We start from the raw sequence: 15,473 nt of genomic DNA on the forward strand, positions 1-15,473 counted from the left end.
ACAGCTGTGTATCCACACGCGATGAGGTGCTCGCCAGTGGCCACTGCGGCCGATACATATCAAGAGGAAAGCATACAGTAAGTACATAGTCGAACTCGCTCGATCCATCAATAGCGTAAGGAAATAGATCTGGCATCAGAACTTGAACTCCTTGTCCTTGGTCGATCTCCTTTGCTGTCGCTCCCTCTCCAATTTCTGTCGTTTTACGGTCTCTTGCGCAACCAGATCCGAAAAGTCTTCCTTCGATCCCGGTACGCCCGCGTTCCCTCTCGAGTGTGCGTCGTACTTCCTGCGTAAATCTTCCTCTGACATACCCTCCAGTTCCGACGCATCGATCGAGACATCCACACCATTGGCTTTGCGCTGAAGCGGATGTCAGTGCTGGTCTCGCATGACGTGTATGACAGCATACCTTTTTGCCCCGCTCATCTCCGAGAACCGGAATATTTGCGTTGGCTGCGCCCGAGACGCCACTGACGTCGTAACCGCGTTCGCTGCCCATCAAACCACGAACCGACGTCTGCTTCTCCGGCACAACCTGATAAAGTGACCGAGGGCCGTCGTTGCTCTCTGATTGTGCTCTGCCAGCATTTTTGCGGAGTTCGAGGAAGTCAGGAGTCTCGAGGCCACCAGCGACAGTTGAGACAACGCTCGCCATGCCCGACGGCGTTTCTAGTCCTGATGGTGTTTGCAGACCATCCGCAGGCGCTGGTGTCGACTCTTCCTCCTCCTCCTCTTCCTCGCTTTCCTCTTCCTCCTCTTCCTCCTCTACAAGTATACGGTGAGATCAAGACTCAACTATCGGATGCCTATATGCACTCACCCTCTTCGGGTTCCAACTCGCCCCACGGTTCTTTGTCCACCGGCTCGCCCATCTAGAGAGACTAAATCAGCCAACTCATATACGTTTCATGTAAGCTGCCTTTACGTACGCCGTCGTTGTTAGTCTTCGGCAACACACCGAAGACGTCGCCGTACAACGGACGATTGTATTCGTCCAGGGGTGGCTTTCCCCATCCACCTGGGTGGAAACCCCATTGTGCTCTATATGCGAAACGTCAGTGTTTAATTAGGTCACTAGATCCACGCGATGACGCACCCTTCAGGGATCGGTGCGTTCAAACCCGGTATACGAAGTGTAGGATAACTTGGCGGAGGCCCAAACCGTTGCATGCTGATGAGCCACGGCGGTGGAGCGAGCGGAGGGATCGACAGAGCTTCAACAAGCTCTGGCGAAAGCTCACCAGGTCTCTTCTCCTTGAGCGATGTCTCGAACTCCTTGCCTTCGTAGTACCTGCTCTGCGCTTCAGCAGCCATCCTCCACAGACATGTTTGAACTACTCACATCTCTCCGAAGGTCGTCACGGGAGGTTTCGTTTGGAATTTGAAGAATGCGTCGTGAAGTTTTTGGTAGTCGATGTCGACCTTGCCCATCTTTGGCTGCACTCGTTCCCGCGTCTTTTGCTTCAAGGACATGTTCGCCTCCTTCTCCTTCACCGCATCTCGCATTGTCGCGATACCGGTGTCAGCGATGTACGACGGCAACTGAAACGGCGGCTTTTCGATACCGCGTTTGCCTTGAAGGTAGTCCCGCTTGGCACTCCAGTGTTGAGGTATGGGTACAGTATTTCTGTAGCTCTTCAAATGCAGGAGTAACCGAGGGTCTGCGGCGGACACATCAGTCCATTCGACGACCTCAGGCTTCTTCACGAGTTGCTTCAGTTCCGCGACCGTAAGACGATTCATCTTCCGTTGCTTCTTCTTTGACAAAGGCTTCTTCTCGCCCTCCGTGTCCGAGTTGTCCTCGTCGGACGCCATATCGTCATCGGAATAGATGACTTCTCCTTTGGTATCTATCCTTTCCTTCGAGTCCTAGCATAAGATGCCGACGTAAGCCATGCGGATTCAAATTTACAACAGATTACGTACTGCGGCCATATCCTGAGGTAGCTGAAAGCGAGCAAAGACGTCGGAAAATGCTTCAAGGGAAGGGTCCTTGACATCCAACTGCTCAGACACGTACTCCACGTTCTCCGCCGACTCTTCCTTTGCGGGCGGGGTCGTCTGCTCCGTATTTGATTGACCATTGGGCTCCTTCATGCATATCAATTAAATGTATAATCATGAATTGCAGTATGCTGACGCACCGGTGTTTCTGACGTCGCCTTCTTCTGCTTAGCTTTGAGTCGACGCAGTTGATTCTTGGTTTTCGCTTTGAAAGTTCCGTTCCCTGCCGCCGTCGGCGCCAAAGCAGTTATAGTGGCCATGTTGTGCGCCGAGGTCGTCTGGCGAAGAACGCCGAAGAGCAGAGTGGCGGTAAGAAGCGAAGTAGAGTACAACAAGGGTCACATGTAAATGACTGATCGAGGCTCAAAGTAAGCTATATTAGGATTTATTCACTCTGTATTACTGGGGTTAAGTTATCAGGAATACTAACCTCCCTCAGTGTCTCACGACCTTCCAAGTTCCAACCTGCTTTCCCCGTCGTCGTCGTTGACCGGTGCGTTCCGTGCACCCTTTCCTCTCAACATTTTTACACGTTCCTAACAACCCCTTTGGACACCAGAACGATCAACATGGCCTTCCTCGGACTCCGCAAGTGGCCTACTCCCGCACGTTTTCCTCGCGACTTCACCCGAAGCAGGACCTGATTTACGCTCTGCTGAACATACAGGTTGTGAAGCCATTGTGGCCATTCGTGGCCGCCTCGGGCATTACATTCTACTTCGTCGCCAAGATGCAGGAAGCGGGCGTTAAGTGTACGTTCTGTTCTTCTTAGCAATATCCAACCTGATATTGTAACCCGCCCTTGGACATTCGCCTTTCGCATGTTTACTCGTTACGCTCATTCTTCGCCCTGGTTTCTCTCCGATGCTGACATTACCTTCATTACAGCCGAGCAATACGCCAACGATCCCAAGAATCCTTACGCTGCCCAGAACGCGAAGGCTGCGCACCACTAGTGACGGTTCATCTGTTTACGGCATAGAGGCTTGGAATGAAAATGGCGCCGACTTGATCCCTGAGTGCTCTGCCCGCCGGTATCGGGAATTGCTACGCTCCTGCATGTACAGTTGCGCCACTACCGCTACCTCGCCAAGATCCTTCTGAGGCTGACCGTCGAAGATATTCCACTGTGATCTGATTCTAATGCCTGCCGATATCCCCATTGAGTAGACCGTATTAGGTATCTGGCTTTACTTATTGTCACCTGGTTGATCTTACAGTTGCACGTTATGGTTGTTTGTGAGCCAATGCCAGTGGGGGTGAATCAGAGCAGTGTCAGAGAGCTAAGCATCTGCACAACACACGGAATCGTTAAACATGCAGTTTATCTCAGCAACGGTCGCGCAGCTGGTCTCAGTGCGAAGACGCGCTGAGACAACGCCAAAGAAGGTACGAATGAACTATGAACGATTGTCGAGGCAGCATGCGATTTCATCCGCTTGGTGATTTGACGCATAGGAACAACAGACCGCGTCTCGCCCTCTCGACTTCGGCCTCCAGCTCCCGCCCGTCGGCAGCGGTCCACTTTTTCTCCTCCACAAGATCGTCCACAGCGACACCCGCCCGCAGCGCTTCCTCGAACGCTCCTCGGCGTGAATTCAGCGCTGCCATTTTCCGGGGATCGTCATGTCCAGTGAAGATGACCAACGCCGTGCGTGGTGGCAACGCCTCGTACAACGTCTTCAAACGTGTGTTCAATGCAGAGAGTACATCTGGCAGGTTCGGAAGAGACTGCGCAGAGGCAGGAGTTTCGCTAGGTTCTCCTGGTTGAACTTCAACGAGGGTCTCGCCTGTGACCTTCGGTGTGATCCCTATTCATTCAACATCAGATTATGGAGAAAGGGACGAGGGGAGGTGCACGTGCATCCAAGGGCATCCGCAAGAGCGGTGAACCTGCCAAACACGAATGCATGGCTAGGGACGGTGCTCAGAAGACCTTGGAGCACGTCCTCATCACCCGCACAGGGAATCACAGTGGTCGCCTTCGATCCATGCATCACCGCGGGGTTGCCGTGATCGACGACCGCACTGCGGATGGAGGACCCGCCTCCTCTGGCCGGTGCCCGAGATATTCGCTCGAAAATCGACTCGAAGTCTGTGCGGAACTCGCCATATCCTGGTCCTATGGGAGGATCATGATCACTAATGAGCTGTGTTAGGTGAACTGATTATGGCGTACCGTTATCCACTTTCTTTCTGAGAAGCTCCATGCAGGCTCTGGCATCCTCTTCTGGATCGTGGCCCCCCTCGCCCCTATCCTGTATGACACGTCCACACCACTTTTTCGTGAGCCATGCTAGACCAGGCTTCATAGGCCGACCTCGTGGGTGATGATATATCAACGCAGTGTCAATACACAGAGGATGCGCAATCTTAAGAGCCTTCAGATCGGACTCGAGCGAATGGCCTAGAAGAATTGGCGTTGGCGAAACTGAGAGCAGAGAGAGCACATGAGTTTGGACTTCGTCGAAGGTGGCGGTAGCAGTTGAGAGAGCAGCAGGCGTTATCCCTGACCATCTAAGAGGAACAGTGTTAATTGGTTACAGAAGAAGGCTGAGCCCACGCACCTAGTAAGATAGTCGACGACAGGCTTTTCGGGTTTGACCAGTTGATCATATTCCACCTTGTTGGTGGCATAGTTGATGATGCAAACCCGTGCGAGCTGCTTGCCATCGTCTGTCAGGCACTGATGTGGCATTAGCTACGATCAATTCAATGGAAGAAGTAGCTCACCATTTCGCAGTCTATGCCATATATCACGCCTGTCGTGGACGTTTCCGCGGGTTGCGGGGTCTCAACCCACCCATCCGGTTTCTCGAATACGTCCGCGATATATGATGGCACAGGATAGTCGTTCTCAACCATCTGTTCTCTTGTCAAGAGATAGGCCGTGGGGTCTTTCCGTTGCTCCCGTTCCGCTATAGAGGTTGTGAGTCAAGCTATATATAGGGGGAAGAACGAGCGCACCGGCGATGCGCACCTGCATTCTGCGCTTCTTCTCCTCGCCACTGACGGGTCCTTGGAAGAACTCCGCTAGCACTGAGTGCATACGCATCCTGTCACCAGGCGCCCGGGTCGGGCACGCGTGGCTGAACGTGGATGCAACCCATGGAATGGCTGACTGCGCAGAGGGAGATGGTATTGCGAGTGGTAGGTTGGGGTTGGCTGTCGCTGACGTTGGGAGTGGAGGGAGAGCGAGGAGGTCGGGAGTAAGGCCAGGTACAAGCAGGGTCACGACGTGTGAAATGGAGTGTGGATTCTGAATGTTTGTTGAGTGTATCAGTTTCATTCCAGTTTCATTCCACAGAGGGTGATGTGCTTACTTCAACGCGCAGCCATGATGGAGGTGGGGCATCTGCGACCATATGCAAGACCAAGTCGCGGATATCCTACTGGCGGCGATTATCACCAGTGGTCCCGGACAGAAGGTACTTCACGAACTGATATCCCTATTGCTTCCTTTCTCCGCGTCATCTCTCCAGTTGAATACAACAGCCTGGGAGGCGTAGTCTGTGTCATAAAATGCTCAGAAAGTGCCGTCCGTGTCAGAAATGCTCGTACCGTAAGCTTCGTCTCAGTCTTCTTTGCCTTCTTTGCTTTTCGCCTCTCAACCTTGGTCCACTCGTCGTTTCCGCTTCCGTTCATGTCTGAAGTCCCGATGGATGAGATTTTGCGTTTCTTCGGGTCTGCCATTGTCCAGATCGAAGTGGTGAATGTGATAGAGTGCGCTCAGCAGTACCGCCTAAATGACTTGACGCTAATCACCCAACGGGGTTTGTCGTCGCATTTGAAGCTCCGTCCCTGTTCAGCCAATGAAGCCTCTTCATTTTCAAGCTCCACTTGAATGACTTCACCGCAGAGACTGCCGAGTCAGACCTCAAATCTGCTCTCTTCGGCTTCCCTTCTGTGTTTTTCTGCAACAATGAACCCCATAAGCACCTAAACTAGCCTTACTAACCTAACTAACCCCTAAGCTAACCTCCTAACCTCCTAAGACTAACTCTTCAGCTAACCCGCTGCGCGGGAGGGTCCAAGACGCGCAAGAGGTGTGGCGGGTCGGAGTTCCAAATGCGACGACAACCCGCTGGGTGATTAGCGTCAAGCGCCTAAATGAGACCTAGGGTCGGGTCTTGATCGCATAATTCAAGCTTTCACTATCCATTATCTACTGAGCGCGTGTGCGCAGATAATGTGGCTGCCAATGCAATACATGGTTTTACTGCGATTAAGCTATGGCCCGTACCCCCGCAAGCAATGATGTGATGGTTCGCAACGTGCCCCATGATACACCGGTGGTCGTACTTGAAGATAGGGTTGGTCACCATCCACTTAACGTCGTAGAGATAGCATGTGCGAGGATGCTGGGCGACAATCAACGTCAGAGTCAACCGCGAAGTTGCACTAAAGGTGATTCTCACTTGTGCACAGTGAAGAGAGGGTGCAGAGTGTTCAACCAGCTGATGCACATCGTCAGGGCTTATGATGTCACGGGCGAGGTCTATGCAAGACAACGCACAAGTAGCTTGACACGGGTGCGCAGGGGGGCGTCACGGTTGTCGGCTCAGGTGTGCCGTTTTGGTAGGCGTCGCAATAGCCAGTGATGTTCACAAAACCAAAGGTCTTCGCGTTATCCAACAGTGTGTTGAAGATGGGCTGCGTGTCAAACACGGTGATCTGATCGAGGTCCTTGTGTTTTGCCTGAAAAGCCTTGACAGACGTGGCGAGCTGAGAGTTGTAGTCCTTGATCACCGAGCTGATCTTGTTAGTGGCACTCTTGCCTTGCTCGATGAGGAGCGGTGCACGATTCGTAGGTGGAACTGTGAGGAACAGGAAAGACCGGGCGCCGGCCTCATAAAGCTCCTCTACCTGCGAAGAGAAGCGATGAGTGCCAACCAACCTCTCCGGTAAACGAAACGGCTTACCTGGCCGAAAAGGCGATTCATGAGGACCTTGTTGAAAGCAGTTGTGGAGATGTTGGTCTTTGATAGCGTTAGCCGAGAAAGACCGTCGTCAGGAAGGGTAACTTGCCCAAGCATAGGAATTTCCCTGTTGTCTCCGTTGATATCACGGATATAGTACGTGTGACGCAGCACTGACCACGTCGTTGATCCCAATCCAAAATGCGAACAGACTGTTCGAGCTTGACCACTCAGCTCCAGCTGGCTTGTCGGCAAGGTTCTCGTGGAACTGTTCGACCTGGTCCACGATTGACCTGGATCAGGTATGCATCAGGTTGGGAAAGCGCGAAAGAATGACAAACTGCCGACAAGACAGTAGGCAGATAGGGTTGCACCAGCGCCGAGTCGATGGTAGCCCCTCCGTAGGCCAGATCGAACACCTAGTACATGCCACTTTCGATGTCATCACAATCCACCCTAGACGATGACACGAACCTTCGTGTTCGTTACGTTATATGTACCCGCTATATTGGGATCAACAACGACGTATAGTGCCAGAGTCAAACTTCATTACTCAAGAACTGTACCCAGTTCGGGCCGTTTGATGACGTCTGGGTGTCAAAAATGAGCATGATTTCGAGCAGCTGGTGTCGATCCAGCTCACAAACCCTGGAACCGCGGAGTTCACACCCGCGGAAACGTTGTAGCTATGAACACTAAGTTGTCGAAGATTTGCGAGAAGAGTAAATGTACCCATCGGTGGTGTAAGAATCCCCGAATACGAACATGTACTTCAGTGTGCTCGGTTATTTGAATGATATAAGAAACGATACTGTTCAGGGAAGAGCGTACCTCTGTGTTGGACCAAGTTAGCTTCGCGATCGCGCTGGTAGCCAAGCCCAGAACGGGGATCCACGAGGAATACATCTCCGACGCAGGTTTGCCGCAGTTAGAAACGGCGGTGACTAGGCGTTTTGGGGAGACGATGCCTCCTTGCTTTTATGCATGGGCCTATGCAACGAGATCGCCCGATGCCTATGAGCGGGACTTCGAACGTATCATGCTTCGTGGCGCCGAGAATCATCCGAGACGGGACGTTGAACGCGAGAGACGGCATGATCCCGGTCAGCAGACCAGACATGCGGGCGATCGACAACCACATTGCGCAAATACAGACTACAGAATGTGTCAAGTAGCCAAGAATGAAGCATTGTGAGAAGGTAAAGCTGGTGCTATAATCATACATAGATGTAGCGTGACGCGCAAGGTGCATGCAGGAGCCAGATACCAAGGAGGTTCAGAGTCAAACAGCGACGCGACGCGCCAGGCACTTGTTTGGATTGGCCAAACAATACGACGTAATCCCGCGTTCGCGCGGCAGAGGCTTACCACCGTTGCATCGCTGGCCATGATTTCGGTAAGCGGGCGAGTCACCAACAAGTCCGTGTTGGCTGAATATTGCTCGAGGATGTCTAGGCGTTCTTCATCTTCAATCAGAAGGGCGAGGTGTGTCCCTTCACCGACGTCATCAGCACCGGCGGATTCATGGCCGGGTACATAGGTGCTGATATCGCGATTATACCGCACGGACATCAAGTACGGGGCACTCTCAAGTAGTCCAAGTGGAAGCTGACGGACTCCTTAGACGCTCTAACGCCGATGTGTTTCGTATACAAGTTATATCCAACCCGGACGTCCGGTCGCCGATCATCACTTTGGGATCAACAAGTTTCTTCCATGTTCGCGTTAATAACTTGTACATCGTAGCCGTCACGAAGTAAGCCTCTGGTGCTCAAGGAAAATTCACTGGCGCTGAGCTGACTGCAACTAGGAACAATGCGAATGCCGCGCTTGTCTTTGAATACTGTTACCGCTTCATCAACATCGCGAAATCGTACTTCGGCAAGATTGACGAGGAGTCTGTCAAGAACAACTTCGTTTTGATCTACGAGCTGATCGACGGTCTGCCCTCCTCTCTACTAGATGTTCAACTGCTCATTTTCGCCTTAGAGATCATCGACTTCGGTTACCCGCAAAACAGCGAAATCGACACATTGAAAACGTACATTACCACCGAAAGCGTTGTCTCAGCTGTTGCTCCTGTATGCTGCGGCTCATCATTCACACTATGCGCCATGATGATTAAACAACGTACAGGAAGAGTCGTCGAAGATTACGTCGCAAGCGACAGGGGCGACCAGTTGGCGGCGCGCGGATGTCAAGTATAAGAAGAACGAGGCATTTGTGGATGTTGTCGAGACTGTCAACCTGGCCATGAGCGCAAAGGGTACTTCGTTCGCATCTCACGATGATAGGTTCTCATGGGTTGCGCAGGAAGCATTCTTCGTGCGGATGTCGATGGTCATATAGTCATGAGGGCGTACCTTTCCGGAACGCCAGAATGTAAGTTTGGCCTCAACGATCGACTGGTCATCGACAAGAGCTCCGGCGGCGGCGATCCCAACGCTGTCGAGCTGGACGACTGCCAGTTCCATCAGTGCGTTCGGCTGAACGAGTTCGACTCTAGTCGAACCATCAGCTTCATACCTCCTGACGGGGAGTTCGAGCTGATGAAGTAAATGCATGCCCTCCAAATGTCGTGCGTGGCTGATCTGTTGTCGTCCTCCATAGGTACCGTTCCACATCGAACGTCAAGCTCCCTCTGAAGGTGACACCAACAATTACCGAGATCGGCACCACGCAGGTGTCGTATATCGTGACAATTAAAGCCAACTTCAACAACAAACTCTCGGCTACCAACGTTGTTCTCAAGATACCCACACCTCTCAATACTACGACTGTTGACTGCAAAGTCGCCCAAGGCAAGGCGAAGTATCAGCCTGCCGAAAATTACATCGTCTGGAAGTGAGCTCGAAAGGATTCGCTCAATTCGGAACACTCATATTGTGTTAGAATTCCACGAATTCAAGGCGGAGCCGAGTTCACCTTCAACGGAACTGCAGACCTGACATCTACGACGACACGGCAGGTCTGGGCACGACCGCCGATAGATGTCGACTTTCAAGTTCTCATGTTCACGGCATCCGGTCTCATCGTGCGATTCCTGAAAGTGTTCGAAAAGAGCAACTTTAACTACAACAGTATCAAATGGGTCCGTTACCTGACCAAGGCCAGTGGTTCTTACCAGATTAGGGTCAGTGTGAATATCCTATCTTCATGGGGTCAACACGCTGAGATCGCCTCCCCAGTTCTGATATGGTTCACGTTAACAGTCGAGGGTAGTCACTGTACAAACATGCATCACTGGAACCCCTGTCGTCGCGTAGTTTTATTCCCTTTTGTTACGGAGACTCCAAGATGCGCTGGTAGCTACAGAGACTGAGAGTAGCGGACCCACTGTCAACCAAAAAATCCCGCGCATACTGCGAAATCTGCTTTTAGCCTCTTACCACCCCGGACTTCGCTGTCGTTGTAACATACTGTCGCATGTTCTGGAGGTAGTCGGCCGATATCTCGCCGCTTGCGCTTAGACCTAACGATAGCGGCACAGATTTGGGTTCCATAATGCATCTGCAATTGATTCGCTCTTGGACCGAGATGACGTTGCCCTCGAGTCGATCCTAGACGAAGATGACCTTCTTCAGGAATGCAAGGCGCAGAACACGAGGCTTATTGACTACTTTCAACGCGTGGACGTACTACAGCGCTTGCTGGGATATGTCACTGGTCAGATCGAGGGCGAGGAAGCAGGTCGATTCAAGTGAGTCCCCGTTTAGCACTGTCCATGGCGATTCTTATGTGATGTTTTCACCAGGTACCCATATGTTGCTACGGAGGTCCTCTGCAGCGAAATCTGGTCTATCGTCGAAACATGCATGAACCATTCTGAAGAGCTATTAGTACCATTTTGGAACAACGTCCTCGATCGTTCGCCGGAGGACATGCAAACTCAGATGGTGATGGCCTCACACTTCGCCAAGATCAACGCGGTTTTCCTTACGAAGAAACCTGCGGAGGCGAGTACTTTGGTCCGCCTGCAGGTGCAGTCGTATGACAGTGTTGCCGTACTCTTGTGCCCAGATGCTCGCGTTCATTCAATCACAGAGGGCAATCGTTGAGCGTCTCATACGGCACATTGAGACGCCATCATTCGTGGATCTCATTGTACGGATTATACAACTTGACGAGCATCCAGCAGGCGCGGGGGTACTAGAAGTATGTCGCAGTGTTGTTGCAGAGCACTGCTCCTCTCATCCGATGGCCTCCAGTGGTTGTCGCAAGAGAGCCTCATGGGTCGCCTCATTGCTCTTCTTTCCCCCGAGCACAGCTCCGACATGCACACCGTCGTTGCGGAGCTCATCAAGGGCATCATCTCCATCGCTTCCCCTTCCCCAGCTGCTGGACTCGGAGAAGGCCTGCAGAACGGACCGGCCTCAAACCGTTTCGCACGGGAGCTTGCACGTCGAGACAGCGTCAGCAAGCTCGTGGAATACATCCTCCATGATTTCAGTTCGGAAGGATCAGAGATCCCGGGTGACAGCGCAGATTCTGAGCCTCCTAGTCCTGGACGTCCCAATCTCGAATCCTCAACTTCATCTGTGGTGAATTCGATATCTGTCCTCATTGAATTGATCCGCAAGAACAACTCCGACTACTTCGAGCCCTACCTGTTCCATACCCTTCGCAACAGGTTGATTCAGATCCAGCAACAACAAGCCATGCAGTCTGGTGAAGATCGTGACGCACTCGAACAAGCCATGAAGGAAATGGTGGACCGGATGGGTGTCGTGCACCTGGGAGCAGTTCTGGAGATCATCTCGGAGCATTTAGAGAAATTTCAACGTTTGCTACGCAATCCGAGGTCTTCGGTGAGTTTCGGTGCCGTTTTCTCTTGCCCTTACTAATTCTGTCACAGAAGGGCACCATGCTCACGACTGTCGGCCCCATTGTCCCCTTCACCTTTGAACGCTTCCGCATTTGCGAACTCTACGCTGAACTGCTACATTGCTCTAACATGGCAATACTCAATCGACCCCCGCAATATGCCCATTTATATGATGCGGATGGCCGCCTTCAGGGAGGTTTATCAGCCCTCGAGGAACTGGCTCAAGTCATAGCCATGGGCTCCGGGGAGGGGGGAGGTGAGGAAGCCGCTGATGATGATGAAGATGAGATGGAGCCTGCAGCAGAATTCCCTGTGTCTGGTGCTCCACGGATGATATCTGCTGGCATGGACTCGGATGAAGACATGAGCGGCAGCGAGCCCGGGAGCTCTGACGATGACGCTATGGAAGAGATAGCCATGTATGATGAAGCCGGACCGTCGAGTAACTCAACCTCGGCTCTATCATTGGCTCAGGGTGTACCTGCAAGGACGCCATCGCCATCGCCGTCTCCATCCCAATCGCCGAGCAGTTCTCCGTCGGAGGGTGCACCCCACATGCGCCAGAACTCTGCGAGTCCCGTCGGCTCGCTGTCCGACACCCCGCGGCCACACTTACTCCGGTCACGGCGTGGCTCACGGCGCACTTTGCGTGACAGTACCACTAGTCTGTCCAAGACAGGCTACGTCAGCGTCGGTGAGAAACTCAAGCGGAGGTTCTTGGAAGTCGACGTACTTTCGACTCTTCTAGTAGGTGCTTCAGTCAACCATCCGACTGTTTACTTATCGAAATACAGGACCTATTCTTCGAATTTCCTTGGAACAACTTTGCGCACACGGTTGTCTATGATACTGTTCACCAAGTTCTCATCGGCCGTTTAGACTCGGGTGGAAACCGAGACCTAACCATCTCGCTTTTCCGAGATGCACGGTTAATGCATCGCATCGTAGAAGGGCAGAAGCGTAATGACGAAGAAAGGTAAATTCCTCTTACCACGTGAAGGAACATCACTTACAATCGTCGCAGTGCAAAACCGAAGGGCCTGCGGCTAGGTTATATGGGACATCTGACATTACTTGCCGAGGACGTTATTAGCGCGCTGGAGCACTATCCAGCGGACTTACGGCTCACGATTGAACAGTTCGCCCCGAAGCCCGATTGGGAAGAATACGTTACTGGCAGGTTCAACGAGACAAAGCAGAGGGATACCAGCCTTTTGGGTGGAGGCAAGCCGGTCATAGCGTCTGGGCCAGGCCGTCCTGGTGAAAGATGGACAGTAGACGAGGCTGAAAGCGCTGGCGGTAGCAGTGGCGCGAGCAGTTCTACGGAGGCTGGTACAATGGGAGAGTTCAGAAGGGCGACGAGTACCCGTCCCACGAGAGAAAACAGTGCCGACTTCGGTGTTGCCCCCATGGACGAAGAAGGAGAAGATGAAGACGGCGCGGGATCTGCCCAGGCAAGTTAACATTGTCGCATGGCTGCTGCAGCGGCTGATACTCCGGTTAGTTTGCTCGCTATTTGGCTTCGGAAATACAGTCGTCACATCAATACGAGTCGTCGTCGGACGCATCAGACGAGGATGATGAGGACGGCGACGGAGGTTGGCTAGCACGCTCACACTTCGACCTCGGACCTCCACCAGCTCGGCAGAATGCCGAGAGACGTACACCCAGCGGGTTTGATGTGAGTATACATTGACAGGACCTCTCGCAGGAGGTCTTCTGACTACGTCAAATCAGGATACGTTCGGCGCAACCACGACCGCTTCAAGTTTTGACGATCCGTTCAGCGCAGACGACGTATGTACCTCTGCTTCAGACATTGCACGCTAGTTCACACTGCACACTGCGATACCAGGACGACACCTTCGGGCCTTTCTCAGACTCTGCTGCTGCAAGTGGCTCGGATCCGTTCAGCTATCCTAGCACACTGTCCGCACAAATCGAGGATGCAACCTCCTTCGATAGCTTCGGCGACTTCGGCGATTTCCAGGCCGCTCCCGAAGACGGAGAGCTCACACCTACCGGTGGAAGCTGGACCTTTGCCAGTGATACTGCGTCAGCCGGTGACGGTTCTGAATCTGTTGGCTCGGACGATTTTGCGTTTATGGGCGTGGACAAGCCAGAGGAGTCAAACACCAAACGGACCACTTGACGACGGTCCGGTGCACGTCATTCCTTCCGCTCGTCTATACACGTCTTCTGTAATCTTCACTCGGAGCTCGGAGTTATCTATGCATCAGAGTGTGTTTGCAAGGTGGTAAAAGTTCTCCGCAGTAGGCAAAGATGTCCGCGGGGAGCCCCGCCAAAACATAAGTCCCACTCCACTGTGCCTGTGCTGCAAATACACTGTTACAGCCTTTATTAGACATTGGGCCAACATTCGGCTGTTCTGCTGCATTCTCGGAATGATTATGCTTGCGTATGGCCCTGATTCCTGAACGGCCATGTCGCAGCCGTCATTCCGGTACCAAGATTAACGGCACCTGGTCCCTAAACAGGAACGGCCGGCCGGTGTCGCTGCGCGTGTGGACCTAAATGGCGCAGGCATGCCAAGAATCATTTCACTCTCGTCTTCCGACCATTCAGTGAACCGCGTACGACGTCAAAAGCAAGCCCCCCCTTTGGAGCCCATCCCAAACGTTAGAGGCTTCATGAGTGACACGAAGCGTCCTCCGCCGCAGGTCAAACGCACGCCGTCGTCGCACAACACAGACGCCCAGGGCAATGCCTTCAAAATACCTATTACCAAGGGACGCTAGCCTTATTGTGCGCAAGCTGGGCAAGTAAGTTCATCGCTATAGCTAGACGCTGATAAGTACGATGCTGGCGTGAACGGCAGTTCGGCAGAACGGCAGCGCCATGGATGGCTTGGCATCCTCGTCGGCTTGGCGCTCCTGGCATAGACGAGAAGGACTGCCAAGGTCTTCTTGGACGGGGTGAACAAGACACTGGGTTTTATATATCTGCTTGCGCCTCGCCTTTGTTTTCTTTCCTCCATCGTCAACTCCCCAGCGGCTTGCGCTTGCAGGCCGTCAAGGTCGCCCTGATCAAGTAGCAATCTAATCAGCCACGGAGATGTCATTACTGGTCTTGTTCTTGTTGTCCCTTGTTCTGTCCGTATACGCTGCCCCGGCAGCGCAACCCGACGACGACGCGTTCGGCGAAAAATGGGAGATCGGCCTGGGTGTAGCCTTAGGTGCGCATTGATCGTCCCCCTCTCCTCATCCTCTAGTGTTCACACATCTATAGCCTCTGTGATAGCTGGACTCGTTACCGCAATATGCCTGGTGAAGCGACGGCGGCGCGCCGTATCAGCGACATACCAAGGCCCAGACATGAAGGAGTGCAATCCCAACCATTTGGATTCTCATAAACGACGTTCATCCTCGACGTCCACCTTGAGCGACCTCGGTCCCGTCATACGGGAGGTACGTTCTTCGTCCTTCGCAATGCAGTACAAATCCAGATTCACCATGATAATCAGCCTTCACCTGCATATAGCCGCTTGAACTACGATATTGTCCGACCAACACCGTATGGTCGTGGATGGCCCTCTACCGGCTCACACCGTCCGCAGTCGATGCCCAGGACCTAAAGCGGTGGGACGGCTGTACATGTGTATCCTGTTCCTCTCTCATCAGACAGTTTCCTCCACCGCACTCTTCCCCTGTATCAGCACATGACTGTATAGTAACCCTCGATGCTTATCATATCGTTTTGCC

General features: G+C 52.8%; 6 protein-coding genes across 6 annotated transcripts; 3 read left to right on the forward strand and 3 right to left on the reverse strand.

Moving 5' to 3' along the window:
• Window positions 1–29: 29 nt before the first annotated feature.
• PUNSTDRAFT_88987 (DUF382-domain-containing protein) lies at window positions 30–2,298 on the reverse strand. The gene is made up of 8 exons (XM_007385218.1): window positions 2,148–2,298; window positions 1,930–2,094; window positions 1,346–1,872; window positions 1,100–1,294; window positions 933–1,044; window positions 824–875; window positions 413–768; window positions 30–363 (listed from the first exon to the last, which is right to left on the reverse strand). The coding sequence occupies exons 1-8, from the start codon at window positions 2,265–2,267 to the stop codon at window positions 136–138; spliced, it is 1,755 nt and encodes a 584-aa protein (XP_007385280.1). The 5' UTR covers window positions 2,268–2,298; the 3' UTR covers window positions 30–135.
• A 1,140-nt stretch (window positions 2,299–3,438) lies between these two features.
• Window positions 3,439–5,700, reverse strand: PUNSTDRAFT_71731 (ribonuclease H; the record flags this gene model as incomplete). Its single annotated transcript, XM_007385219.1, has 9 exons — window positions 3,439–3,779; window positions 3,854–4,129; window positions 4,187–4,524; window positions 4,575–4,693; window positions 4,741–4,925; window positions 4,975–5,266; window positions 5,331–5,396; window positions 5,449–5,517; window positions 5,569–5,700. The coding sequence occupies 9 exons, from the start codon at window positions 5,698–5,700 to the stop codon at window positions 3,439–3,441; spliced, it is 1,818 nt and encodes a 605-aa protein (XP_007385281.1).
• Window positions 5,701–6,325: 625 nt separating this feature from the next.
• PUNSTDRAFT_144578 (uncharacterized protein) lies at window positions 6,326–7,852 on the reverse strand (the record flags this gene model as incomplete). Its single annotated transcript, XM_007385220.1, has 12 exons — window positions 7,758–7,852; window positions 7,659–7,696; window positions 7,570–7,612; window positions 7,480–7,516; window positions 7,401–7,429; window positions 7,275–7,345; window positions 7,105–7,219; window positions 7,036–7,053; window positions 6,930–6,986; window positions 6,524–6,873; window positions 6,426–6,464; window positions 6,326–6,368 (listed from the first exon to the last, which is right to left on the reverse strand). Exons 1-12 carry the CDS (start codon window positions 7,830–7,832, stop codon window positions 6,326–6,328), a joined length of 915 nt encoding a protein of 304 aa, XP_007385282.1. The 5' UTR covers window positions 7,833–7,852.
• A 529-nt stretch (window positions 7,853–8,381) lies between these two features.
• On the forward strand, window positions 8,382–10,248 carry PUNSTDRAFT_71171 (clathrin adaptor mu subunit; the record flags this gene model as incomplete). Its single annotated transcript, XM_007385221.1, has 9 exons — window positions 8,382–8,411; window positions 8,467–8,501; window positions 8,551–8,682; window positions 8,737–8,867; window positions 8,916–9,007; window positions 9,063–9,199; window positions 9,244–9,480; window positions 9,537–9,770; window positions 9,819–10,248. Coding segments are annotated over 9 exons (1,458 nt in total), but the record flags the coding sequence as incomplete, so codon positions are not given.
• Window positions 10,249–10,352: 104 nt separating this feature from the next.
• On the forward strand, window positions 10,353–14,114 carry PUNSTDRAFT_121241 (SAPS-domain-containing protein; the record flags this gene model as incomplete). The annotated part of the gene is made up of 11 exons (XM_007385222.1): window positions 10,353–10,363; window positions 10,417–10,626; window positions 10,681–10,894; window positions 10,947–11,081; window positions 11,135–11,734; window positions 11,782–12,498; window positions 12,546–12,727; window positions 12,776–13,205; window positions 13,256–13,432; window positions 13,489–13,548; window positions 13,607–14,114. The coding sequence occupies 11 exons, from the start codon at window positions 10,353–10,355 to the stop codon at window positions 13,901–13,903; spliced, it is 3,033 nt and encodes a 1,010-aa protein (XP_007385284.1). The 3' UTR covers window positions 13,904–14,114.
• A 646-nt stretch (window positions 14,115–14,760) lies between these two features.
• On the forward strand, window positions 14,761–15,473 carry PUNSTDRAFT_144580 (uncharacterized protein). Its single transcript, XM_007385223.1, has 3 exons — window positions 14,761–14,947; window positions 15,001–15,179; window positions 15,236–15,473. Exons 1-3 carry the CDS (start codon window positions 14,827–14,829, stop codon window positions 15,344–15,346), a joined length of 411 nt encoding a protein of 136 aa, XP_007385285.1. The 5' UTR covers window positions 14,761–14,826; the 3' UTR covers window positions 15,347–15,473.

This window comes from Punctularia strigosozonata (assembly GCF_000264995.1).
Source record: "Punctularia strigosozonata HHB-11173 SS5 unplaced genomic scaffold PUNSTscaffold_9, whole genome shotgun sequence".
Taxonomy (NCBI): Eukaryota; Fungi; Basidiomycota; class Agaricomycetes; order Corticiales; family Punctulariaceae; genus Punctularia; species Punctularia strigosozonata.